Source organism: Eptatretus burgeri, chromosome 17 (genome assembly GCF_056783735.1).
Source record: "Eptatretus burgeri isolate ZD-2024b chromosome 17, Ebu_testis_v1, whole genome shotgun sequence".
Taxonomy (NCBI): Eukaryota; Metazoa; Chordata; class Myxini; order Myxiniformes; family Myxinidae; genus Eptatretus; species Eptatretus burgeri.
Genome location: NC_140977.1, coordinates 58,009,496 through 58,036,398, shown reverse-complemented (window position 1 = coordinate 58,036,398; position 26,903 = coordinate 58,009,496). Strand labels below are relative to the sequence as shown.

Genomic DNA, 26,903 nt, shown 5'->3' with positions numbered 1-26,903 from the left:
AAATGGCATCAACATGCAAGACCGACAAAAATGGCCGCCAAGTCTCAGGAGCTTTGATCTCAATGCAAACTCCCAAGTTCAGCTCCGTGTTATAGTTTGTGCTTTACAAGTAAAATAAGAAAATAATCCCCTCCCCCCCCACCCCACCCCCCACTTTCACCCCGACAACGAAACGCAGAAAGAAACTACAAAAAACAGAGCAAGTGATAAGTAAGAAGAATGGAATTCCTGTAAATATGACAATAATGCTCAGTCGAGCATTTGAAACATCAGAATAGGTCTAATGGTGGCTCAACATTGAGTGAGGACACCAGCTTACTCGACTTGGTGTTTGCTACAAGTATTGACAACCCTGAGTAGTCACGCAGGGAGGGGTGAACATAGGCCGAAGGTGTAGACCTATCCGCTGATGCTCGCCCGGTCCGCTTGACGACTACGGCCTAATGCCTGACTGATGAGCCGTCCGTCGTCGGGGCCAAAAATGGGAACAATTAGACGCGGAATTATTTTCGGGTCGACCTGTCCTTGCTGGCTCAAAGAGCCGAAGAAGAGAGGAACATGGACAATTTCCAAACACATCACTTCTGCACCATCTCCCTTTACTTCCCCAGCTCTCTTCCACTCTCCACTTGCTATATAACCTCAGAAAGGGAAACTCTCCACAAGATACAGAATCTGTCGTCGTCGTCGTCTTCAGGACTTCGGCCTCTTGGAAACCCCCAGGCTCTGTCCCTCTCGGTAAATCTTTTGTCGTCTCTGTTTGTCTTCAGTCATGTCTGTTTTTTTTTTTTTTTTGCTTGTGCTCCGGCTCGGCCCAAGGCTTTCCAAATGGTTTTAATTACCACTCATCATTCAGGGAACTTTGTCTTTGCCTCCTTCGTATCTCTATCGTACAATTGAGTTCACTTACACAATGTCTCTCTCTGTCTGTCTGTCTGTCTGTCTCTCTTTCGAACTTGTAAAGATTCCTGTCACCTTTATACACTGCCCCTTTTCGGTAGTGGACCGTGGTGAGGTTTCTTTGGTCTTTCTCAACATCCTCTCTTTTTGTCGGTACGAGGGAACACGACCTTTAGGAGGTGAGGAGGGGCCCTGTTGCTGCTCCAGCCGAGTACGTATTTTGTAAATGTCGCGGTTGATGTCCGATCCGGTTTCCATCCTCCTGCGGTTGAACGAACTTGACATGAATTGTGCATGAAGGGGTCTCATAATCCATGTCAATTCGATCAAGAACGAGTTGAGACAGAGAAAAGGGGGTTGATGGCATGTGTAGTCGTGGTGCGCGTAGCTATTTCGGTGTGAATCCCACATAATGGAGATGGAGTGATCAGACACTGGTAGATGTTCATGATTTTTCATGCCTTCGATCTTGATTTGTCTCACCCACAGCCTGCCATCTGAAAATTGGAGAAAAGAGACATCTGATTGTATATAAATAGAGCTAACAATTTCAAACATATCCGCAACTGCAATGTCCTGCTCGTAGAACTTTCATGGAAGTTTCATGGTGGTGCTGCTACACTCCACCAGCGTACTGGCACCGCTTGATGATTGTTGAGTGGGAGCGTCTGACAGGGACACGACTGTCCTTGTCGAGAAAATGGCCATCACAGCAAACCGCAGAAAAGGGGAAATGGTGAAAGGCAATTGTTACAAGTGATGGTGTAAGGCATTTCGAGTGGTGTGCTGTGAGCTGCAGCTGGAGCTCGGAGGACCTGAGGTTGTACTTTGGGTTGAGATTGTGCCAAGGTCTATAAAGTGTTGGAAACAGCAACAGCTGAGACTTTAAGTTTAAGCCAACCTCCAAAGACCTCTTGGTGTCGAGGTGATTTAAACGTTGGACGAGAAAGCCCGCAACGTTCTAGGTGTTACATTGACTCGAACCATTGAATTTCCTTTTTACCATTTTGTCCCTTATAAAACCAAGGCTCTTGTGAGGCAAAGGAAATCATCAAGTCCATAGACATTCGGAGTAGATGTGAAATGTCTGCTTTGGAACTCAATGTGGGGCTCATTGATCACAAAATTTTGGAAAGTTGTCAGTGCCATATCATTTGCTTTCTATTGTGTGTTACGGAATAATCCATAAAAGTTACCGAGTGATGGAGTAGTGAAGACCAAGAGATGTTTAAAAACTTTAACCTGATATTTTGGTAAAAATCCGTACATTCCCCCGGCCGAGTGCAAAGTAGCTTCATCGTGCGACTCAGACAATTTCCGAGTGCGTCGAGCGTCTGGACCCTATTAAATTGTAGAGAGAGAGAGACAGAGACAGAGACAGACGGAGAGAGATCAGAGACAGAATTGGGAAGAACAGACAGACATGCGAAGAGACAGATTTTCCAGATTGACCTGAAATGATAAGTCGTTGCCAAGATTGAGATAAATGTTCAGCAAGAACAACAAGTGGGATTATTTGTTGTACAAATTTGGAAACTTAGCTGAGCCTGGATTTGGACACAAATTTGATGGTTCTGGATGTGGAATCGGTTTCAGAGTTAGGGACACAAACCACAGCAGTTATCAGCTGAGCGTGCTGTCTCCACATTGGGGATCATGAGGTTTTAAGCAGGAAGTTCTGTGCCCAGGTGTTACAGGGTGATGTATTTTTGTCCCTGCGCTCAGGTGTTGCAGGCTGTTGCTTTTTCTCCACCTGCCCAGGTGTTGCCCGGTGATATATTTTTGTCACTGTGCCCAGGTGGTACATGATGTTGTAATTTTGTCCCTGTGCCCAGGTGTTACAGGGTGATGTATATTGTCCCTGTGCCCAGGTGGTACATGATGTTGTATTTTTGTCCCTGTGCCCAGGTATTGCAGGCTGTTGTGTTTTGTGTTCTGCTCAGAGCTTTGTAATGTGGTGCTCCATCACATGGTACCTTCATGGGCTTCACAATAATTTGCTTCGTTTTGTTTATTATACAAAATTGCACAACTAATGATGGATGTTTAGTCATATTTGCTATTGTGCTAACACAGTTAACCTCATTCATGGAAAATCCAGTGTTGTGCTTTATGTGAAATGCTTGTCTTTGGACTTCCTGTCGTGTCTGGAAATTTTTATTTTTTAGCCCTTTGGTTCTTTTCTTGCAAAAAATCCTGTGCTTTAGACAAAGACTCGAACCCTGTGCTTTAGACAAAGACTCGAACCCTGTGCTTTACAGACAAAGACTCGAACCCTGTGCTTTACAGACAAAGACTCGATCCCTGTGCTTTACGGACAAAGACTCGATCCCTGTGCTTTACGGACAAAGACTCGAACCCTGTGCTTTACGGACAAAGACTCGAACCCTGTGCTTTACAGACAAAAACTCGAACCCTGTGCTTTACAGACAATGACTCGAACCCTGTGCTTTACAGACAATGACTCCAACCCTGTGCTTTGCAGACAATGACTCGAACCCTGTGCTTTATGGACAGTGACTCGTTCCCTGTGCTTTACAAACAGCGACTCATTCCCTGTGCTTTATAGACAGTGACTTGTTCCCTGTGCTTTAGAGACAATGACTCGAACCCTGTGCTTTACAGACAGTGACTTGTTCCCTGTGCTTTGGAGACAATGACTCGAACCCTGTGCTTTACAGACAATGACTCCAACCCTGTGCTTTACAGACAATGACTCCAACCCTGTGCTTTGCAGACAATGACTCGAACCCTGTGCTTTACAGACAATGACTCCAACCCTGTGCTTTGCAGACAATGACTCGAACCCTGTGCTTTACAGACAGCGACTCGAACCCTGTGCTTTACAGACAATGACTCGAACCCTGTGCTTTACAGACAATGACTCCAACCCTGTGTTTTGCAGACAATGACTCGAACCCTGTGCTTTACAGACAGCGACTCGAACCCTGTGCTTTCCAGACAATGACTCGAACCCTGTGCTTTACAGACAGTGACTTGTTCCCTGTGCTTTAGAGACAATGACTCGAATCCTGTGCTTTACAGACAATGACTCGAACCCTGTGCTTTACAGACAATGACTCGAACCCTGTGCTTTACAGACAATGACTCGAACCCTGTGCTTTACAGACAATGACTCCAACCCTGTGCTTTGCAGACAATGACTCGAACCCTGTGCTTTATGGACAGTGACTCGTTCCCTGTGCTTTACAAACAGCGACTCATTCCCTGTGCTTTATAGACAGTGACTTGTTCCCTGTGCTTTAGAGACAATGACTCGAACCCTGTGCTTTACAGACAGTGACTTGTTCCCTGTGCTTTGGAGACAATGACTCGAACCCTGTGCTTTACAGACAATGACTCCAACCCTGTGCTTTACAGACAATGACTCCAACCCTGTGCTTTGCAGACAATGACTCGAACCCTGTGCTTTACAGACAGCGACTCGAACCCTGTGCTTTACAGACAATGACTCGAACCCTGTGCTTTACAGACAATGACTCCAACCCTGTGTTTTGCAGACAATGACTCGAACCCTGTGCTTTACAGACAGCGACTCGAACCCTGTGCTTTCCAGACAATGACTCGAACCCTGTGCTTTACAGACAGTGACTTGTTCCCTGTGCTTTAGAGACAATGACTCGAACCCTGTGCTTTAGAGACAATGACTCGAACCCTGTGCTTTACAGACAGTGACTTGTTCCCTGTGCTTTGGAGACAATGACTCGAACCCTGTGCTTTACAGACAATGACTCCAACCCTGTGCTTTACAGACAATGACTCCAACCCTGTGCTTTGCAGACAATGACTCGAACCCTGTGCTTTACAGACAATGACTCCAACCCTGTGCTTTGCAGACAATGACTCGAACCCTGTGCTTTACAGACAGCGACTCGAACCCTGTGCTTTACAGACAATGACTCGAACCCTGTGCTTTACAGACAATGACTCCAACCCTGTGTTTTGCAGACAATGACTCGAACCCTGTGCTTTACAGACAGCGACTCGAACCCTGTGCTTTCCAGACAATGACTCGAACCCTGTGCTTTACAGACAGTGACTTGTTCCCTGTGCTTTAGAGACAATGACTCGAATCCTGTGCTTTACAGACAATGACTCGAACCCTGTGCTTTACAGACAATGACTCGAACCCTGTGCTTTACAGACAATGACTCCAACCCTGTGCTTTGCAGACAATGACTCGAACCCTGTGCTTTATGGCCAGTGACTCGTTCCCTGTGCTTTCCAGACAATGACTCGAACCCTGTGCTTTACAGACAGTGACTTGTTCCCTGTGCTTTAGAGACAATGACTCGAACCCTGTGCTTTACAGACAATGACTCGAACCCTGTGCTTTACAGACAATGACTCCAACCCTGTGCTTTGCAGACAATGACTCGAACCCTGTGCTTTACAGACAATGACTCGAACCCTGTGCTTTACAGACAATGACTCCAACCCTGTGCTTTGCAGACAATGACTCGAACCCTGTGCTTTATGGACAGTGACTCGTTCCCTGTGCTTTACAGACAATGACTCGAACCCTGTGCTTTACAGACAATGACTCCAACCCTGTGCTTTCCAGACAATGACTCGAACCCTGTGCTTTACAGACAGTGACTTGTTCCCTGTGCTTTACAGACAATGACTCGAACCCTGTGCTTTACAGACAATGACTCGAACCCTGTGCTTTACAGACAATGACTCCAACCCTGTGCTTTGCAGACAATGACTCGAACCCTGTGCTTTACAGACAATGACTCGAACCCTGTGCTTTACAGACAATGACTCCAACCCTGTGCTTTACAGACAATGACTCGAACCCTGTGCTTTACAGACAATGACTCCAACCCTGTGCTTTACAGACAATGACTCCAACCCTGTGCTTTGCAGACAATGACTTGAACCCTGTGCTTTATGGACAGTGACTCGTTCCCTGTGCTTTACAAACAGCGACTCATTCCCTGTGCTTTATAGACAGTGACTTGTTCCCTGTGCTTTAGAGACAATGACTCGAACCCTGTGCTTTACAGACAGTGACTTGTTCCCTGTGCTTTGGAGACAATGACTCGAACCCTGTGCTTTACAGACAATGACTCCAACCCTGTGCTTTACAGACAATGACTCCAACCCTGTGCTTTGCAGACAATGACTCGAACCCTGTGCTTTACAGACAATGACTCCAACCCTGTGCTTTGCAGACAATGACTCGAACCCTGTGCTTTACAGACAGCGACTCGAACCCTGTGCTTTACAGACAATGACTCGAACCCTGTGCTTTACAGACAATGACTCCAACCCTGTGTTTTGCAGACAATGACTCGAACCCTGTGCTTTACAGACAGCGACTCGAACCCTGTGCTTTCCAGACAATGACTCGAACCCTGTGCTTTACAGACAGTGACTTGTTCCCTGTGCTTTAGAGACAATGACTCGAATCCTGTGCTTTACAGACAATGACTCGAACCCTGTGCTTTACAGACAATGACTCGAACCCTGTGCTTTACAGACAATGACTCCAACCCTGTGCTTTGCAGACAATGACTCGAACCCTGTGCTTTATGGACAGTGACTCGTTCCCTGTGCTTTACAGACAATGACTCGAACCCTGTGCTTTACAGACAATGACTCCAACCCTGTGCTTTGCAGACAATGACTCGAACCCTGTGCTTTATGGCCAGTGACTCGTTCCCTGTGCTTTCCAGACAATGACTCGAACCCTGTGCTTTACAGACAGTGACTTGTTCCCTGTGCTTTAGAGACAATGACTCGAACCCTGTGCTTTACAGACAATGACTCGAACCCTGTGCTTTACAGACAATGACTCCAACCCTGTGCTTTGCAGACAATGACTCGAACCCTGTGCTTTACAGACAATGACTCGAACCCTGTGCTTTACAGACAATGACTCCAACCCTGTGCTTTGCAGACAATGACTCGAACCCTGTGCTTTATGGACAGTGACTCGTTCCCTGTGCTTTACAGACAATGACTCGAACCCTGTGCTTTACAGACAATGACTCCAACCCTGTGCTTTCCAGACAATGACTCGAACCCTGTGCTTTACAGACAGTGACTTGTTCCCTGTGCTTTACAGACAATGACTCGAACCCTGTGCTTTACAGACAATGACTCGAACCCTGTGCTTTACAGACAATGACTCCAACCCTGTGCTTTGCAGACAATGACTCGAACCCTGTGCTTTACAGACAATGACTCGAACCCTGTGCTTTACAGACAATGACTCCAACCCTGTGCTTTACAGACAATGACTCGAACCCTGTGCTTTACAGACAATGACTCCAACCCTGTGCTTTACAGACAATGACTCCAACCCTGTGCTTTGCAGACAATGACTTGAACCCTGTGCTTTATGGACAGTGACTCGTTCCCTGTGCTTTACAAACAGCGACTCATTCCCTGTGCTTTATAGACAGTGACTTGTTCCCTGTGCTTTAGAGACAATGACTCGAACCCTGTGCTTTACAGACAGTGACTTGTTCCCTGTGCTTTGGAGACAATGACTCGAACCCTGTGCTTTACAGACAATGACTCCAACCCTGTGCTTTACAGACAATGACTCCAACCCTGTGCTTTGCAGACAATGACTCGAACCCTGTGCTTTACAGACAATGACTCCAACCCTGTGCTTTGCAGACAATGACTCGAACCCTGTGCTTTACAGACAGCGACTCGAACCCTGTGCTTTACAGACAATGACTCGAACCCTGTGCTTTACAGACAATGACTCCAACCCTGTGTTTTGCAGACAATGACTCGAACCCTGTGCTTTACAGACAGCGACTCGAACCCTGTGCTTTCCAGACAATGACTCGAACCCTGTGCTTTACAGACAGTGACTTGTTCCCTGTGCTTTAGAGACAATGACTCGAATCCTGTGCTTTACAGACAATGACTCGAACCCTGTGCTTTACAGACAATGACTCGAACCCTGTGCTTTACAGACAATGACTCCAACCCTGTGCTTTGCAGACAATGACTCGAACCCTGTGCTTTATGGACAGTGACTCGTTCCCTGTGCTTTACAGACAATGACTCGAACCCTGTGCTTTACAGACAATGACTCCAACCCTGTGCTTTGCAGACAATGACTCGAACCCTGTGCTTTATGGCCAGTGACTCGTTCCCTGTGCTTTCCAGACAATGACTCGAACCCTGTGCTTTACAGACAGTGACTTGTTCCCTGTGCTTTAGAGACAATGACTCGAACCCTGTGCTTTACAGACAATGACTCCAACCCTGTGCTTTGCAGACAATGACTCGAACCCTGTGCTTTGCAGACAATGACTCGAACCCTGTGCTTTATGGACAGTGACTCGTTCCCTGTGCTTTACAGACAATGACTCGAACCCTGTGCTTTACAGACAATGACTCCAACCCTGTGCTTTCCAGACAATGACTCGAACCCTGTGCTTTACAGACAGTGACTTGTTCCCTGTGCTTTACAGACAATGACTCGAACCCTGTGCTTTACAGACAATGACTCGAACCCTGTGCTTTACAGACAATGACTCCAACCCTGTGCTTTGCAGACAATGACTCGAACCCTGTGCTTTACAGACAATGACTCCAACCCTGTGTTTTGCAGACAATGACTCGAACCCTGTGCTTTACAGACAGCGACTCGAACCCTGTGCTTTCCAGACAATGACTCGAACCCTGTGCTTTACAGACAGTGACTTGTTCCCTGTGCTTTAGAGACAATGACTCGAATCCTGTGCTTTACAGACAATGACTCGAACCCTGTGCTTTACAGACAATGACTCGAACCCTGTGCTTTACAGACAATGACTCCAACCCTGTGCTTTGCAGACAATGACTCGAACCCTGTGCTTTATGGACAGTGACTCGTTCCCTGTGCTTTACAGACAATGACTCGAACCCTGTGCTTTACAGACAATGACTCCAACCCTGTGCTTTGCAGACAATGACTCGAACCCTGTGCTTTATGGCCAGTGACTCGTTCCCTGTGCTTTCCAGACAATGACTCGAACCCTGTGCTTTACAGACAGTGACTTGTTCCCTGTGCTTTAGAGACAATGACTCGAACCCTGTGCTTTACAGACAATGACTCGAACCCTGTGCTTTACAGACAATGACTCCAACCCTGTGCTTTGCAGACAATGACTCGAACCCTGTGCTTTACAGACAATGACTCGAACCCTGTGCTTTACAGACAATGACTCCAACCCTGTGCTTTGCAGACAATGACTCGAACCCTGTGCTTTATGGACAGTGACTCGTTCCCTGTGCTTTACAGACAATGACTCGAACCCTGTGCTTTACAGACAATGACTCCAACCCTGTGCTTTCCAGACAATGACTCGAACCCTGTGCTTTACAGACAGTGACTTGTTCCCTGTGCTTTACAGACAATGACTCGAACCCTGTGCTTTACAGACAATGACTCCAACCCTGTGCTTTGCAGACAATGACTCGAACCCTGTGCTTTACAGACAATGACTCGAACCCTGTGCTTTACAGACAATGACTCCAACCCTGTGCTTTACAGACAATGACTCGAACCCTGTGCTTTACAGACAATGACTCCAACCCTGTGCTTTACAGACAATGACTCCAACCCTGTGCTTTGCAGACAATGACTTGAACCCTGTGCTTTATGGACAGTGACTCGTTCCCTGTGCTTTACAAACAGCGACTCATTCCCTGTGCTTTATAGACAGTGACTTGTTCCCTGTGCTTTAGAGACAATGACTCGAACCCTGTGCTTTACAGACAGTGACTTGTTCCCTGTGCTTTGGAGACAATGACTCGAACCCTGTGCTTTACAGACAATGACTCCAACCCTGTGCTTTACAGACAATGACTCCAACCCTGTGCTTTGCAGACAATGACTCGAACCCTGTGCTTTACAGACAATGACTCCAACCCTGTGCTTTGCAGACAATGACTCGAACCCTGTGCTTTACAGACAGCGACTCGAACCCTGTGCTTTACAGACAATGACTCGAACCCTGTGCTTTACAGACAATGACTCCAACCCTGTGTTTTGCAGACAATGACTCGAACCCTGTGCTTTACAGACAGCGACTCGAACCCTGTGCTTTCCAGACAATGACTCGAACCCTGTGCTTTACAGACAGTGACTTGTTCCCTGTGCTTTAGAGACAATGACTCGAATCCTGTGCTTTACAGACAATGACTCGAACCCTGTGCTTTACAGACAATGACTCGAACCCTGTGCTTTACAGACAATGACTCCAACCCTGTGCTTTGCAGACAATGACTCGAACCCTGTGCTTTATGGACAGTGACTCGTTCCCTGTGCTTTACAGACAATGACTCGAACCCTGTGCTTTACAGACAATGACTCCAACCCTGTGCTTTGCAGACAATGACTCGAACCCTGTGCTTTATGGCCAGTGACTCGTTCCCTGTGCTTTCCAGACAATGACTCGAACCCTGTGCTTTACAGACAGTGACTTGTTCCCTGTGCTTTAGAGACAATGACTCGAACCCTGTGCTTTACAGACAATGACTCCAACCCTGTGCTTTGCAGACAATGACTCGAACCCTGTGCTTTACAGACAATGACTCGAACCCTGTGCTTTACAGACAATGACTCCAACCCTGTGCTTTGCAGACAATGACTCGAACCCTGTGCTTTATGGACAGTGACTCGTTCCCTGTGCTTTACAGACAATGACTCGAACCCTGTGCTTTACAGACAATGACTCCAACCCTGTGCTTTCCAGACAATGACTCGAACCCTGTGCTTTACAGACAGTGACTTGTTCCCTGTGCTTTACAGACAATGACTCGAACCCTGTGCTTTACAGACAATGACTCGAACCCTGTGCTTTACAGACAATGACTCCAACCCTGTGCTTTGCAGACAATGACTCGAACCCTGTGCTTTACAGACAATGACTCGAACCCTGTGCTTTACAGACAATGACTCCAACCCTGTGCTTTACAGACAATGACTCGAACCCTGTGCTTTACAGACAATGACTCCAACCCTGTGCTTTACAGACAATGACTCCAACCCTGTGCTTTGCAGACAATGACTTGAACCCTGTGCTTTATGGACAGTGACTCGTTCCCTGTGCTTTACAAACAGCGACTCATTCCCTGTGCTTTATAGACAGTGACTTGTTCCCTGTGCTTTAGAGACAATGACTCGAACCCTGTGCTTTACAGACAGTGACTTGTTCCCTGTGCTTTGGAGACAATGACTCGAACCCTGTGCTTTACAGACAATGACTCCAACCCTGTGCTTTACAGACAATGACTCCAACCCTGTGCTTTGCAGACAATGACTCGAACCCTGTGCTTTACAGACAATGACTCCAACCCTGTGCTTTGCAGACAATGACTCGAACCCTGTGCTTTACAGACAGCGACTCGAACCCTGTGCTTTACAGACAATGACTCGAACCCTGTGCTTTACAGACAATGACTCCAACCCTGTGTTTTGCAGACAATGACTCGAACCCTGTGCTTTACAGACAGCGAGTCGAACCCTGTGCTTTACAGACAATGACTCGAACCCTGTGCTTTACAGACAATGACTCCAACCCTGTGCTTTGCAGACAATGACTCGAACCCTGTGCTTTACAGACAGCGACTCGAACCCTGTGCTTTCCAGACAATGACTCGAACCCTGTGCTTTACAGACAGTGACTTGTTCCCTGTGCTTTAGAGACAATGACTCGAATCCTGTGCTTTACAGACAATGACTCGAACCCTGTGCTTTACAGACAATGACTCGAACCCTGTGCTTTACAGACAATGACTCGAACCCTGTGCTTTGCAGACAATGACTCGAACCCTGTGCTTTATGGACAGTGACTCGTTCCCTGTGCTTTACAGACAATGACTCGAACCCTGTGCTTTACAGACAATGACTCCAACCCTGTGCTTTGCAGACAATGACTCGAACCCTGTGCTTTATGGCCAGTGACTCGTTCCCTGTGCTTTCCAGACAATGACTCGAACCCTGTGCTTTACAGACAGTGACTTGTTCCCTGTGCTTTAGAGACAATGACTCGAACCCTGTGCTTTACAGACAATGACTCCAACCCTGTGCTTTGCAGACAATGACTCGAACCCTGTGCTTTGCAGACAATGACTCGAACCCTGTGCTTTATGGACAGTGACTCGTTCCCTGTGCTTTACAGACAATGACTCGAACCCTGTGCTTTACAGACAATGACTCCAACCCTGTGCTTTCCAGACAATGACTCGAACCCTGTGCTTTACAGACAGTGACTTGTTCCCTGTGCTTTACAGACAATGACTCGAACCCTGTGCTTTACAGACAATGACTCGAACCCTGTGCTTTACAGACAATGACTCCAACCCTGTGCTTTGCAGACAATGACTCGAACCCTGTGCTTTACAGACAATGACTCCAACCCTGTGTTTTGCAGACAATGACTCGAACCCTGTGCTTTACAGACAGCGACTCGAACCCTGTGCTTTCCAGACAATGACTCGAACCCTGTGCTTTACAGACAGTGACTTGTTCCCTGTGCTTTAGAGACAATGACTCGAATCCTGTGCTTTACAGACAATGACTCGAACCCTGTGCTTTACAGACAATGACTCGAACCCTGTGCTTTACAGACAATGACTCCAACCCTGTGCTTTGCAGACAATGACTCGAACCCTGTGCTTTATGGACAGTGACTCGTTCCCTGTGCTTTACAGACAATGACTCGAACCCTGTGCTTTACAGACAATGACTCCAACCCTGTGCTTTGCAGACAATGACTCGAACCCTGTGCTTTATGGCCAGTGACTCGTTCCCTGTGCTTTCCAGACAATGACTCGAACCCTGTGCTTTACAGACAGTGACTTGTTCCCTGTGCTTTAGAGACAATGACTCGAACCCTGTGCTTTACAGACAATGACTCGAACCCTGTGCTTTACAGACAATGACTCCAACCCTGTGCTTTACAGACAGCGACTCGAACCCTGTGCTTTACAGACAATGACTCGAACCCTGTGCTTTACAGACAATGACTCCAACCCTGTGTTTTGCAGACAATGACTCGAACCCTGTGCTTTACAGACAGCGACTCGAACCCTGTGCTTTCCAGACAATGACTCGAACCCTGTGCTTTACAGACAGTGACTTGTTCCCTGTGCTTTAGAGACAATGACTCGAATCCTGTGCTTTACAGACAATGACTCGAACCCTGTGCTTTACAGACAATGACTCGAACCCTGTGCTTTACAGACAATGACTCCAACCCTGTGCTTTGCAGACAATGACTCGAACCCTGTGCTTTATGGACAGTGACTCGTTCCCTGTGCTTTACAGACAATGACTCGAACCCTGTGCTTTACAGACAATGACTCCAACCCTGTGCTTTGCAGACAATGACTCGAACCCTGTGCTTTATGGCCAGTGACTCGTTCCCTGTGCTTTCCAGACAATGACTCGAACCCTGTGCTTTACAGACAGTGACTTGTTCCCTGTGCTTTAGAGACAATGACTCGAACCCTGTGCTTTACAGACAATGACTCCAACCCTGTGCTTTGCAGACAATGACTCGAACCCTGTGCTTTACAGACAATGACTCGAACCCTGTGCTTTACAGACAATGACTCCAACCCTGTGCTTTGCAGACAATGACTCGAACCCTGTGCTTTATGGACAGTGACTCGTTCCCTGTGCTTTACAGACAATGACTCGAACCCTGTGCTTTACAGACAATGACTCCAACCCTGTGCTTTCCAGACAATGACTCGAACCCTGTGCTTTACAGACAGTGACTTGTTCCCTGTGCTTTACAGACAATGACTCGAACCCTGTGCTTTACAGACAATGACTCGAACCCTGTGCTTTACAGACAATGACTCCAACCCTGTGCTTTGCAGACAATGACTCGAACCCTGTGCTTTACAGACAATGACTCGAACCCTGTGCTTTACAGACAATGACTCCAACCCTGTGCTTTACAGACAATGACTCGAACCCTGTGCTTTACAGACAATGACTCCAACCCTGTGCTTTACAGACAATGACTCCAACCCTGTGCTTTGCAGACAATGACTTGAACCCTGTGCTTTATGGACAGTGACTCGTTCCCTGTGCTTTACAAACAGCGACTCATTCCCTGTGCTTTATAGACAGTGACTTGTTCCCTGTGCTTTAGAGACAATGACTCGAACCCTGTGCTTTACAGACAGTGACTTGTTCCCTGTGCTTTGGAGACAATGACTCGAACCCTGTGCTTTACAGACAATGACTCCAACCCTGTGCTTTACAGACAATGACTCCAACCCTGTGCTTTGCAGACAATGACTCGAACCCTGTGCTTTACAGACAATGACTCCAACCCTGTGCTTTGCAGACAATGACTCGAACCCTGTGCTTTACAGACAGCGACTCGAACCCTGTGCTTTACAGACAATGACTCGAACCCTGTGCTTTACAGACAATGACTCCAACCCTGTGTTTTGCAGACAATGACTCGAACCCTGTGCTTTACAGACAGCGAGTCGAACCCTGTGCTTTCCAGACAATGACTCGAACCCTGTGCTTTACAGACAGTGACTTGTTCCCTGTGCTTTAGAGACAATGACTCGAATCCTGTGCTTTACAGACAATGACTCGAACCCTGTGCTTTACAGACAATGACTCGAACCCTGTGCTTTACAGACAATGACTCCAACCCTGTGCTTTGCAGACAATGACTCGAACCCTGTGCTTTATGGACAGTGACTCGTTCCCTGTGCTTTACAGACAATGACTCGAACCCTGTGCTTTACAGACAATGACTCCAACCCTGTGCTTTGCAGACAATGACTCGAACCCTGTGCTTTATGGCCAGTGACTCGTTCCCTGTGCTTTCCAGACAATGACTCGAACCCTGTGCTTTACAGACAGTGACTTGTTCCCTGTGCTTTAGAGACAATGACTCGAACCCTGTGCTTTACAGACAATGACTCCAACCCTGTGCTTTGCAGACAATGACTCGAACCCTGTGCTTTACAGACAATGACTCGAACCCTGTGCTTTACAGACAATGACTCCAACCCTGTGCTTTGCAGACAATGACTCGAACCCTGTGCTTTATGGACAGTGACTCGTTCCCTGTGCTTTACAGACAATGACTCGAACCCTGTGCTTTACAGACAATGACTCCAACCCTGTGCTTTCCAGACAATGACTCGAACCCTGTGCTTTACAGACAGTGACTTGTTCCCTGTGCTTTACAGACAATGACTCGAACCCTGTGCTTTACAGACAATGACTCGAACCCTGTGCTTTACAGACAATGACTCCAACCCTGTGCTTTGCAGACAATGACTCGAACCCTGTGCTTTACAGACAATGACTCGAACCCTGTGCTTTACAGACAATGACTCCAACCCTGTGCTTTACAGACAATGACTCGAACCCTGTGCTTTACAGACAATGACTCCAACCCTGTGCTTTACAGACAATGACTCCAACCCTGTGCTTTGCAGACAATGACTTGAACCCTGTGCTTTATGGACAGTGACTCGTTCCCTGTGCTTTACAGACAGCGACTCGATGAGCACTCTTGATTGAGTGTCATTCACTTCGGTAACCCAACATCACTGCATTTTCTCACTTGATGGACTAAATCTTGTCCATCGCTCCTTCCCAACTCCACATCCAGGCGATGCATGACGTCATCGCCGGGTACCAAATGAATGGTGTCCTCACTTTTCACTCTGTGTCTGTTTGTCCGGGTGATAGCTCAGCCACACTTTGAGCTGGGAAGCTCAAATTTGTGGACAAAAGTGAAGATGTACTTTGGCAAAAAAAAGCCTTTTTTAAAAGTTTTTGATTAATCAATTAATTACTTAATTATTATCGATGTATTAATTACTTATTTATTTTCTTTCTCATCTAGGCAATATCTCAGGTACCTTTTGAGCTTGGAAGCTGATATTTGGACCTGACAGTAAACAAATGATTTGGCTATAAAGGTTATTTTTGATTTGTTGATTAATCAATTAATTATTTTTTTTTGATTAATTACTTAATTAAAAAAAAAAGTTACAGATTCTGAAGAAATAGTGTTGGTTATTAACCATTTGATGAAGAAATTAATTATTTTACGATTATTATTTATTTACTTTAATAACGCATTAATAATTGATTTTAATTAATGAATCAATTCATCTTATTCTTTAACTTTATAATTTGCATTGTGGAATGGAATCTAAAGAGGGAACCCAAACGCAATGTTTTTTTTCTTCCGAAGACCACTCAGAATCATTATCATGGTCTAATCTACATTGAAAGGAAAAAAAACATATTGAAATTTTTTTTGCCAATCACAAAGTGTCGAAAGAAGCCCAAAAGTGTTGATTTTCGATTTAGCCAGTGACGTCACAGTGAAGCCTCACCTGATTATTGAAGCCATCTTGATCCAAACGGCGGATTTACGTCGATAAACAGTGCGTGTCGAGCTCGGATTCAGATACTGATTCCACCTTCAATAATAACTCTGACGGTTCTCAGAATGTTGAAGCTGATCAGTGGGATTTTGAAGAAACGGTTGGAGACAAAATTAGTGATGGAAACGCTTTCAGGGGATTGTGGAGACACATTGTTTCAAGCATCATGTGAGCAATTCAAAGGATGAAGGTGGAAGTGTTTGTGGAGTTGAAAACACTTGTCACATGATCACTTCCGCTCAGTTGGGTTTGATTTTCCATTTAATTGACAGTTTATTAAGGGAGGGGATTTGTATTAATTCATAAATCGGTTTCTATATTACTCAAGCAGAAATGCCCACCATTGCCCGACAGCATGGACACCACAGACAAAATGGGCGACGAATGCTTTGTCCCAGCGTCGCAAGTTGACCAAGTTTCTTGTATGTTAATGGATCATCCCATTTCAGATTTTCCCCAGATGTCATACCGTGTCCCACCATCGTGTCCGTAAGGTGTCAATATCCCGTCCTAGTGGAGGAGGATGGGGGTGCTAGAGGGGAGCAGGGTGTGTGGTGGTGGTGGTGGTATTGTGGGGGTGATAGGAGAGCATGGAGAGGAGAACCCTGAAAGTTTAAGCTTCCTCCGTCAAATCCTCTTGGAGGAATAGATGATGATACATGTATACCTTCTCTCCACTATAAATAGATGGTGGTTCATTTGATTTGTAGAAGTTTTGTTGATAATGGATAATTATTTTCAGGTACTCATATGGGAACTGCGAGGCAAAGACAACAGGTGTTTGATTCACCGCTCAAATCGCCTGTGTTCATTTGCTGGTAGCTGGGTAGAGATGGTGTTGCAGTTTCGAGTGACGGATGTTTCCTCCGTTTTATCGTGGGGATGACATCCTCTCCCAATCATGGTGGATAACTACAAGATCTAGCAATCTCTATTGTTTGCTAGATAACATTTGGTAGGCCCGATCCACACTGGGGTATTTAGGAAAAACCTCGTCCAATTCCTGGCAATCCTCAGATCTTTTGGCCATTGGTGTAGCATGAAACCACCTCAGTTTGGTTTACTGTACAAGCACCAAGGACACATAGACTTGGTATATTTGTATAAAATCAAAAACGATTCACCGTTTGAGTTCAATCGAATCGCAATGTAACCGGTAAACAATGTGGAAGTGGTGGTCTTCTTTCAGGTGTGACGTCACAGTTAATCTGCGGAAGAAGAAGAAGACGAAGAAGAGGAATAAGAAAAATAAGATTTCAACTTTTAATTGCAAATTTACCTTCTTTATAATTCTGAAATCGGAAAAAGACGCATCATATTTATTTTGTAGAGCATCAAGGGATAGATTAGCGTCGAGGTGGTCTGAGCGTTTGGGTTCCTCTTTAATACTTTGACGACTGCTCGTCAGCAACAGACACTTTTGTTCAAACGTGCAGGATAATTAGGCCGACATATTTATCATCTAACTCACTTGAAGTTCTTCTACAGATCCATGAAGCTTCTGTAGATGTCTTATTGGAATTAAATGAGTCTCTCAAATCAATATGTGTCCATCACACTGCCTCTTATGAGAGTATGATTGTGGATGCCTTGAGGACTTTCCCAACACAAACTTTATGTGGTCTAACCCTACAACCTCAAGCTCCAAGTAATCTACAGTCTACACCATAGTCAGACATGTGCTACATTAGACCCAAGATGAAACAACGTGAAAGCAACCAAATATTCTCTTCAGTATTTTTCTGTGGTTACAAATCCCTTATTGACATAATATAGTCCCATATGCCACCCAAGGAGTTTCATTCATCTGTTAACATCCTCTCAGGATTTCCCTTGTCATGGTACCAGCCAAAAGTGCTGCCATATTTGAGACTGAGGCACGCAACCCAACAGGAACCTTAAGTTCTGGTCACAAATCCTCGGCTAATGAGTGGCCGTGAGAAAGACTAAGAGAGCCATTCAGGCACTTGTCATGACATGATGCCGAGCTTTTTTTATAAAAAGGAAAGATGGCGAGTGCTAGACATTAGTCACACTTTTTAAACGTTAACCCAGCTGGCCTGGCTGGCCTTGTCACTTGGTTTGGCCTAGTTCAATCCGATAAAATGGAGTCCTGGCTGGCCTTGTCACATGGTTTGGCCTAGTTCAGCCTGATAAAATGGAGTCCTGGCTGGCCTTGTCACGTGGTTTGGCCTAGTTCATCCCGATAAAATGGAGTCCTGGCTGGCCTTGTCACATGGTTTGGCCTAGTTCAGCCTGATAAAATGGAGTCCTGGCTGGCCTTGTCACGTGGTTTGGCCTAGTTCATCCCGATAAAATGGAGTCCTGGCTGGCCTTGTCACGTGGTTTGGCCTAGTTCAGCCCGATAAAATGGAGTCCTGGCTGGCCTTGTCACGTGCTTTGGCCTAGTTCAGCCTGATAAAATGGAGTCCTAGCTGTCCTTGTCACATGGTTTGGCCTTGTTCAGCCTGATAAAATGGAGTCCTGGCTGGCCTTGTCACGTGGTTTGGCCTAGTTCAGCCCGATAAAATGGAGTCCTGGCTGGCCTTGTCACGTGGTTTGGCCTAGTTCAGCCCGATAAAATGGAGTCCTGGCTGGCCTTGTCACGTGGTTTGGCCTAGTTCAGCCTGATAAAATGGAGTCCTGGCTGGCCTTGTCACGTGGTTTGGCCTAGTTCATCCCGATAAAATGGAGTCCTGGCTGGCCTTGTCACATGGTTTGGCCTAGTTCAGCCTGATAAAATGGAGTCCTGGCTGGCCTTGTCACATGGTTTGGCCTAGTTCAGCCCGATAAAATGGAGTCCTGGCTGGCGTTGTCACGTGGTTCGGCCTGGTTCAGCTCGATGAAATGGAATAATCGAAACGCATCTCTACTTGATTCATCCATCGCCACTGTTGAGCACATCTTAATCCTTATAGTCCTTTCCACTCTGTTCCTATCCTTGTCCTGCAGCAGTTTTTCGTTTTTACTCATAGTTTATATCGTCAAGAGCCTTAATTTAGTTGACATCAGCCACGCTGTGCAGATTTTCTAGATTTCAGGGGCCTCTCCATAATCTTCATGATCACCGAGTACCTCATACAATGCTGCCTTACCAATACACTTCTTTAAATTAGACTATTAGAGTAAGTCGTATCCTCTCCGCGCAATATTCCAAACAACACTCATAACATGTGCTGTGCATGGGACATTCGCTGACTTGAGTGAATGGCTTATTGCACAGATCGAAGTACAAAGTAAACAAATGTATCCCAAATTAAACCGTCAGGGGTTCCGTTTGACTCGTCCATATCCTCTCCTGACACCCCATCAAATCACGTTTGTCTTGCTTATCATCACCAACATGGTACTCATGGCCATTAATCTCACCCAATAAACTGTGTGTGTGTGTGTGTGTGTGTGTGTGTGTGTGTGTGTGTGTGTGTGTGTGTGTGTGTGTGTGTGTGTGTGTGTGTGTGTGTGTGTGTGTGTGTGTGTGTGTGTGTGTGTGTGTGTGTGTGTGTGTGTGTGTGTACACACGTCTATATCTTTTCGCTTTGAAAATGTTCTTCTCTGCAACTGCCTGTCCTATCGATGCAAAACTTGAAACAAAAACTCATGGAGAATATTTTATTGATAACTATGACATCATATGTCACGTGGTATGCCAGCCATATTGGATGAAAAGAAAAAAATTGGATATCGTCTTTTTCGAAACCGCTCAACGAAAAAACAAGAAAGATATTGTGCCTAGCACGATACTTCTAAAATCCATAAAACAAATTTGATCTTAAAAATGATTGGGGGTTGAATTCAATGAACAAATACACAAATCCTTTTCAAATCTCATCAATCAAATGAAAATTGACAATTTTAGAAATTCGGTCTATATCGACTTTTTGGACTATGTTGACCTTTTAGTCCATGTTGACCTCAAAAATTATTCGTGGTTGAATTCAGTGACCTGAAATATAAATCCTCTTCAAATTTCAAGTCAAACGGATGAAAATTGAGGATTTTAGAAACACCACCTTAGTTGTTGACCTTGGGCCTATGTTGACCTTTTGGCCGATGTTGACCTCAATGAATAATTTGTGGTTGAATTCAGTGACCAAATAAGCAAATCCTCTTCAAATTTCAAGTCAATCAGATGAAAATTGACAATTTTAGAAATCTGGCCTATGTCGACCTTTTGGCCAATGTTGACCTCAAAAATTATTCGTGGTTGAATTCAGTGACCTGAAATACAAACGCTATTCAAATTTCAAATCAATCAGATAAAAATTGAGGATTTCAGAAATCTGACAAAGTTGTTGACCTTTGACCTATGTTGACCTTTTGACCTCAAACACAATAGATTTCTTGCTTATGACAAACTCTACCAGGTGGTGAAGTTTTTCGTGTAGATTGGTTTAAAATTGTGACCAGTAAGTGATTGAAATGTAAACAAACAAACAAACAAACAGAATAACTCACAAGACCAACCAATATACTTGAAAAATCTTTGATTTTCACAAGTAAAAAATTGAAACATTCCATATGTCATCAACCACATGGAGTAGCCCATATATGGTGATAACAACGACGTCTTCGGTGAAGTTATTTTCCCACCATAATTGGTTGAATTGAAATCTTTATCCAAAAAAATGTGAAACTTCATATATCTGATATATGACCAGATGTGAGTGAAGAATTACATTTAGGATGTCATAAGCCATGCCAAGAAACTATGTGACATAATAGATAATAGCGTGCATTGATGATACGTGTAATATGGGCCGTAATAGTAGCATATTCAGTTAACGATGATATTTTTGTTCAGAATGAACGCACAAGGCGAGACTATATTCACCCTATGAGGGCCATTCCCAGATGTCGTGCGAAGAAATGGGATATTCCCAGATGTCGTGTTTAGGAATGGGATGGAATGGAATATCCTCAGATGTCTTGTTTAAGAATGGGATGGAATGGAATATTCCCAGAAGTGGTGTTTAGGAATGGGGTGGAATATTCTCAGATGTCGTGTTATGGAATGGGATATTCCCAGATGTCGTGTTTAGCAATGGGATGGAATGGAATATTCCCTGATGTCATGTTTTGGAATGGAATGGAATATTCCCAGAAGGGGTGTTTAGGAATGGGATGGAATATTCCTAGATGTCGTGTTTAGGAATGGGATATTCTCAGATGTCGTGTTTAGGAATGTGATGGAATTCAATATTGCCAGATGTCGTGTTTAGGAATGGGATGGAATGGAATATTCCCTGATGTCGTGTTTAGGAATGGAATGGAATATTCCCAGATGTTGTGTTTAGGAATGGGATGGAATGGAATATTCCCAGATGTCGTACAATGTTCCGCAAAAGCTCGATCCACCACAACGTGGAGTTTGTACAGGTAAAACGAGTGCTCAAAGTAGTTTGTCATGCTGGAAATTAACTTTGTCCACAAACCTTCCACACTTTCATTTTATCTATTCCACTTTCATTTTGGGTTAATTGGACACATTAAACGAACACACTTTTAGACACTTTACTAAACTTGCATTTATCATGCTTAAAGTCAGGTGAGAATTATTTTTTGTCGACTTTACACGTAATTCCTCAGTTTAATTCCAAAACTCTTTTTTTCATTCAATGCAATGACTTTTGGACTCGTACATGAAATGGATTCAACGTAACAGGGACATGAAAATGGACATGAAAATGTATCCAACATAACACAGACATGAAGATGGACATGAATATAGATCCAACGTAACACGGACATGAATATGAATATGAAAAGGTGGGACAGGTGACCCTCGCACCCTGGAGCTCACTTTCCTCCCATACCATCTCTCACTTCCCTTGACACACCTGTCTGAAACCTGCTTCCCGATTCACCTGAACTCAACGAGTGATGTAGTTCATGGCTAAAGGTTGAAATGAATGTTCAAACGTTCACACAGTTCGAGACGTTCCGTCTTTTCTTTTCAAAGACGGTGCACAAGTGAATGGACACTCATAACACGTGTTCATGGAGGGGTGAGGATGTTGCACTCTGAAAGGTGAGCGAGTTGAAGAGTCGTAAAGGCGCACCTGGTTTCACCAAGGCCTTGTGTCTTTATTATTGCAATCTTTTGAGGAATTTTGTGTTTATTTCACCATTTATGAGAGACATGTATTACTACCATCAAACAAAAGGCCTTGACAATCAGTCCGGCGAAAGAAAAGTTCAAATCCTCACCCAGTCACGAGCATCGCAACATACTCGTACACCTGTTGCATATTCAAAGAATTATAATCCTTCCATTGCATGACAATGGTGGACTCGAACACTTGGTCATTGCACGACAATGGAGGACTCCAACACTTGGTCGTTGCACGACAATGGTAGACTCGAACACTTGGTCGTTGCATGACAATGGTGGACTCGAACAGTTGGTCGTTGCACGACAATGGTGGACTCGAACACTTGGTCGTTGCACGACAATGGTGGACTCGAACAGTTGGTCGTTGCACGATAATGAAGGACACGAACAGTTGGTCGTTGCACGACAATGGTGGACTCAAACAGTTGGTCGTTGCATGACAATGGTGGACTCAAACAGTTGGTCGTTGCACGACAATGAAGGACTCGAACAGTTGGTCGTTGAACGACAATGGTGGACTCGAACACTTGGTCGTTGCACAACAACGGTGGACTCGAAAACTTGGTCGTTGCACGATAATGGTGGACTCGAACAGTTGGTCGTTGCATGACAATGGTGGACTCGAGCACTTCGTCGTTGCACGACAATGGTGGACTCGAAAACTTGGTCGTTGCACGACAATGGTGGACTCGAACACTTGGTCGTTGCATGACGATGGTGGACTCGAACAGTTGGTCGTTGCACGACAATGGTGGACTCAAAGAGTTGGCCGTTTGCCGGACAATGGTGGACTCGAACAGTTGGCCGTTGCATGACAGTGGTGGACTCGAACACTTGGTCGTTGCACGACAATGGTGGACTCGAACAGTTGGTCATTGCACGACAGTCGTGGACTCGAACACTTGGTCGTTGCACGACAATGGTGGACTCGAACACTTGGTCGTTGCACGACAATGGTGGACTCGAACACTTGGTCGTTGCACGACAATGGTGGACTCGAACACTTGGTCGTTGCACGACAATGGAGGACTCGAACACTTGGCCGTTGCACGCCAATGGTGGACTTGAACAGTTGGTCGTTGCATGACGATGGTGGACTCGAACAGTTGGTCGTTGCACGACAATGGTGGACTCGAAGAGTTGGCCGTTTGCCGGACAATGGTGGACTCGAACAGTTGGTCGTTGCATGACAGTGGTGGACTCGAACAGTTTGTCGTTACACGACAGTGGTGGACTTGAACAGTCGGTCGTTACACGACAGTGGTGGACTCGAACAGTTGGTCGTTGCAAGGCAGTGGTGGACTCGAACAGTTGGTCGTTGCACGACAGTGGTGGACTCGAACAGTCGGTCGTTGCACGACAGTGGTGGACTCGAACAGTTGGTCGTTACACGACAGTGGTGGACTCGAACAGTTGGTCACGATGATGGAGCCAAACCAGTCTCTCATCTGTCTATCATGTGTGATATCGAAACAAATGAATCGACGTCCAAGATGTAGTTCGTTACTGTACGACTCACTGGAAAATATCCTGCAGGTTATTCATACCAATCTCTCAAGGAGCAGGATGGTTCCATGTTCACCCTTTGTCATCATATTGTATAATACGAGTTCCCTTGCAAGGAACTTCAACGCAGGAGGAGGCCATTACGCCCATTAAAGCCTGCAGTATTATTGCCAACCTATAGTGGTATGTGCATGCTCTATCCTTTTTAAAATGCTGATCGTCAAGCAAGTAAGCAGCACGTACCATTTTTAAAGTCTATGGTCTGACTCAGCCAGGTTCGAACAGCCCAGCTCCCAGACTCGGACCATGACACCACCGAATCTGGTGATCATGGCTGATTACACGAGTAAGAACATGATATCATCGCCCCGTATAGACAGTATATGTCATTGGAGATAAAGAAGGTTTTCCTTTTGAAAAGTGACGCAATATTCTCAGGCATCCTCGAGTTATCTGTGGTTGTCCACAATTGCCCGAAGCATGCATGATGAGCATCGCCATGTAATATTGTCCTGTTGAAGTTGTTCAACGTTACACATCTTTACCCTGTTCAACGGCTCGTCATCATTTTCAGGATTCCATCTCAATACTTACTCTGGAAGTGCCCCCTAACTCCCCCCCACCAAGAAAACTTGGACATCCGTTGACCATTTTGTGCATCCTTTGTGGATCCTTACAGGAACGCGTGATTCATTATTCCTGGGAGACCTTTTTAATCAGCCTGAGAGTCCTTCAAGTTTCCCTTTAAATTTCCTGAAATGTTGACTGTTTTTATTTCGCAAACTTGAAATGATACCACAAGCTTGTAATGATGGTTCACATGATCACACTGCTGAGGTGGACAACTCCGGATGGTTGCCATCAGGTTCATAACATGAGAAGGGCTGAGAGTAAGGTTGGAGTAATCCATGTATCCAGAGGATTCCGAGCTGTTATGTAACTTCACAAAAGGAGAATACATCCGGATTATCTGAGCGCAAAGGTGTATTGACTCCATGTTCACCTGCTTATGCTTATGTATGTTTGAAACGTCACAGTTTGTGTAGTGAAGCTACTCTTGAGCTGTTCTACCATTTGCTCAACAACAACCTCAGCTTGGTACCCTGGGTCTATTAGCCCTCGGCTCGGATTCACACCCATTGGCCCACACACATTAATCCACGTTTAAATTTCCATGAAAGCCTTGCACAATGACAATTGGACTTGATATGGACTGACACATGCAGAAAAAACCTGGAGTATTCATTCTATGGACCAGAGTACCTACTTGTGGACTTGTTTAGACTCACTCACTTCCACACTAATGCGTAGATCCACATCTCTATTTAAATGTAAAGCCTTGTGACCAAATCAAACTCGAATCCAGTGGGACTGCTGAGAAAAACTCAGACTTTGACTTGTCTGTTGGTTTCCTGAGAAGAAACCACAGGTTTTTATCAGCTCAAAGCAGAGACATCGGCTGGAGAGCAGAGACAGAGTGGTAAAGCAGGACGGGTAGTGAAAGGCTGAGCATGAGCAAAAGTGAGGGGGGAGGGGAGGGGAATGGAGAGGGACGTGTGAATAGAGTCATGGGAGTGGGACGGAGAAAGGAAGGTGACGGCAAGAAGGGCCGGGGAGGGATAGATGAGTATCATGAAGGGAACATGAAAAGGTGCAGAGGTCACCCAGGTGTGTAGATTATGAATGATTGTGTTTTCATTGTATTGTGATGTCACACAGTATCAAGCACACAGACAGACAGCGTGTCATCCGAACAACCCAATCAACCAAAACAACCAACAACCATCCACCAATGATCACTTAACACAAACGGACAGGTAACTCACCGTACGTATCAATCATCGAGCCATCAGAGTCACTCGGGTATCACATGGCACTGGAGGTCCATTAATAGAGGTGTAGCATGGAAACAATTCTGATCCACCCTGTAGGTATCAGAACGTTGAGGTAATTAATTAACACCTGCATTCAAACCGTGGTCTTTCTTTTGAGCTCCTAGCTCTTACAACTGCTGAGCTTCTGCCAAGACGCTTCACTTCGGAGATTAGCGGCAACCACAACTGAATGCTGTAAATGTATCAGGCACCTTAATTAATTAATCAATTAATTTATTCCCACCTTTATTCAGCGCACCTGAAGTCTGATTTGATCTCATGGGACTGCTCTGACGGTTGTAAACTCGGAAGGCTTCGAATGAGGCAGGGAAGTTATGATTTGCTCCTTTGGAGAAGGCTCTTTCCAAGCAATACCAGGAGATCTTTACACACACAAAATGCAATCACACATGACAACCAGCTTAATGACTGTGTGCTCCAAAATCATTGCAATACTTATCTGATTTTAAATGTCCATTTCAATGTGTCTGATGCCATCCTTGTCTCTCTGGATGTCTCTTCTATGGCTTCTCTTAGACTGTGTACCTCGACATCTTGGACTTAAACTCCTGCCTTCTCTTCACTCTTCACCTGCAACTAAATCTGTCACTTGTCTCCTCACCACTCACTCTACACACTTTTATAACTCATGTCAAGTCACCACTCCTCTACAATCTCCATCTGCTTCATCTCTGACCACTTACTCTTTATGCCTTATCTACCATATGATTCCTCACCACTCACTCTACAGTGGGCCTGCTTCTTGTCTCCTCACCCTTCACTCTCTAGCTGCTTCATTTACCTTCACCACTTACCTTCTACACGATTTATCAGCCTCGTGTATCTTCACTTCTCACCATCAAACTCTTTACTTGCTCATTTGCTACTCATCTTCTGAACTATTTATCTTCACCATGTATCCTCAGCACTTAGTCTTCACACTGTTCATCTTCCCTTCGTCTCCTCAATAGTCTAACTTCAGAGCCGTTATCTACTCCATGACTCTTCACCACCCACTCTGTGAAGCCCCCTGGTTGCCGCCTCTCTTCAAACCACGACATGTCTCTCGCTCTCCTACG

The 26,903-nt window shown here is 45.3% G+C and overlaps 1 protein-coding gene and 1 long non-coding RNA gene across 4 annotated transcripts in view; one reads left to right on the top strand and one right to left on the bottom strand.

Moving 5' to 3' along the window:
- Positions 1–898: 898 nt before the first annotated feature.
- The window catches only part of LOC147010227 (uncharacterized), a 50,722-nt gene continuing 24,717 nt past the window's right edge, over positions 899–26,903 (top strand). Inside the window, exon 1 of the mRNA XM_085860767.1 lies at positions 899–1,079. Coding sequence (XP_085716893.1) covers positions 914–1,079 — 166 coding nt within the window. The 5' untranslated portion in view covers positions 899–913. The remainder of the gene's footprint in view (positions 1,080–26,903) is intronic.
- Positions 16,576–26,780, bottom strand: LOC147010228 (uncharacterized). Of its 3 annotated transcripts, none has more exons than XR_015052626.1 (4): positions 26,640–26,780; positions 26,069–26,207; positions 25,777–25,875; positions 16,576–17,540 (listed from the first exon to the last, which is right to left on the bottom strand). It is a non-coding gene; the product is annotated as an uncharacterized LOC147010228 (long non-coding RNA). The 3 variants fall into 3 exon arrangements; XR_015052627.1 differs by lacking the exon at positions 16,576–17,540 and adding an exon at positions 22,185–25,362; XR_015052625.1 differs by lacking the exon at positions 16,576–17,540 and having other exon boundaries at positions 22,185–25,875.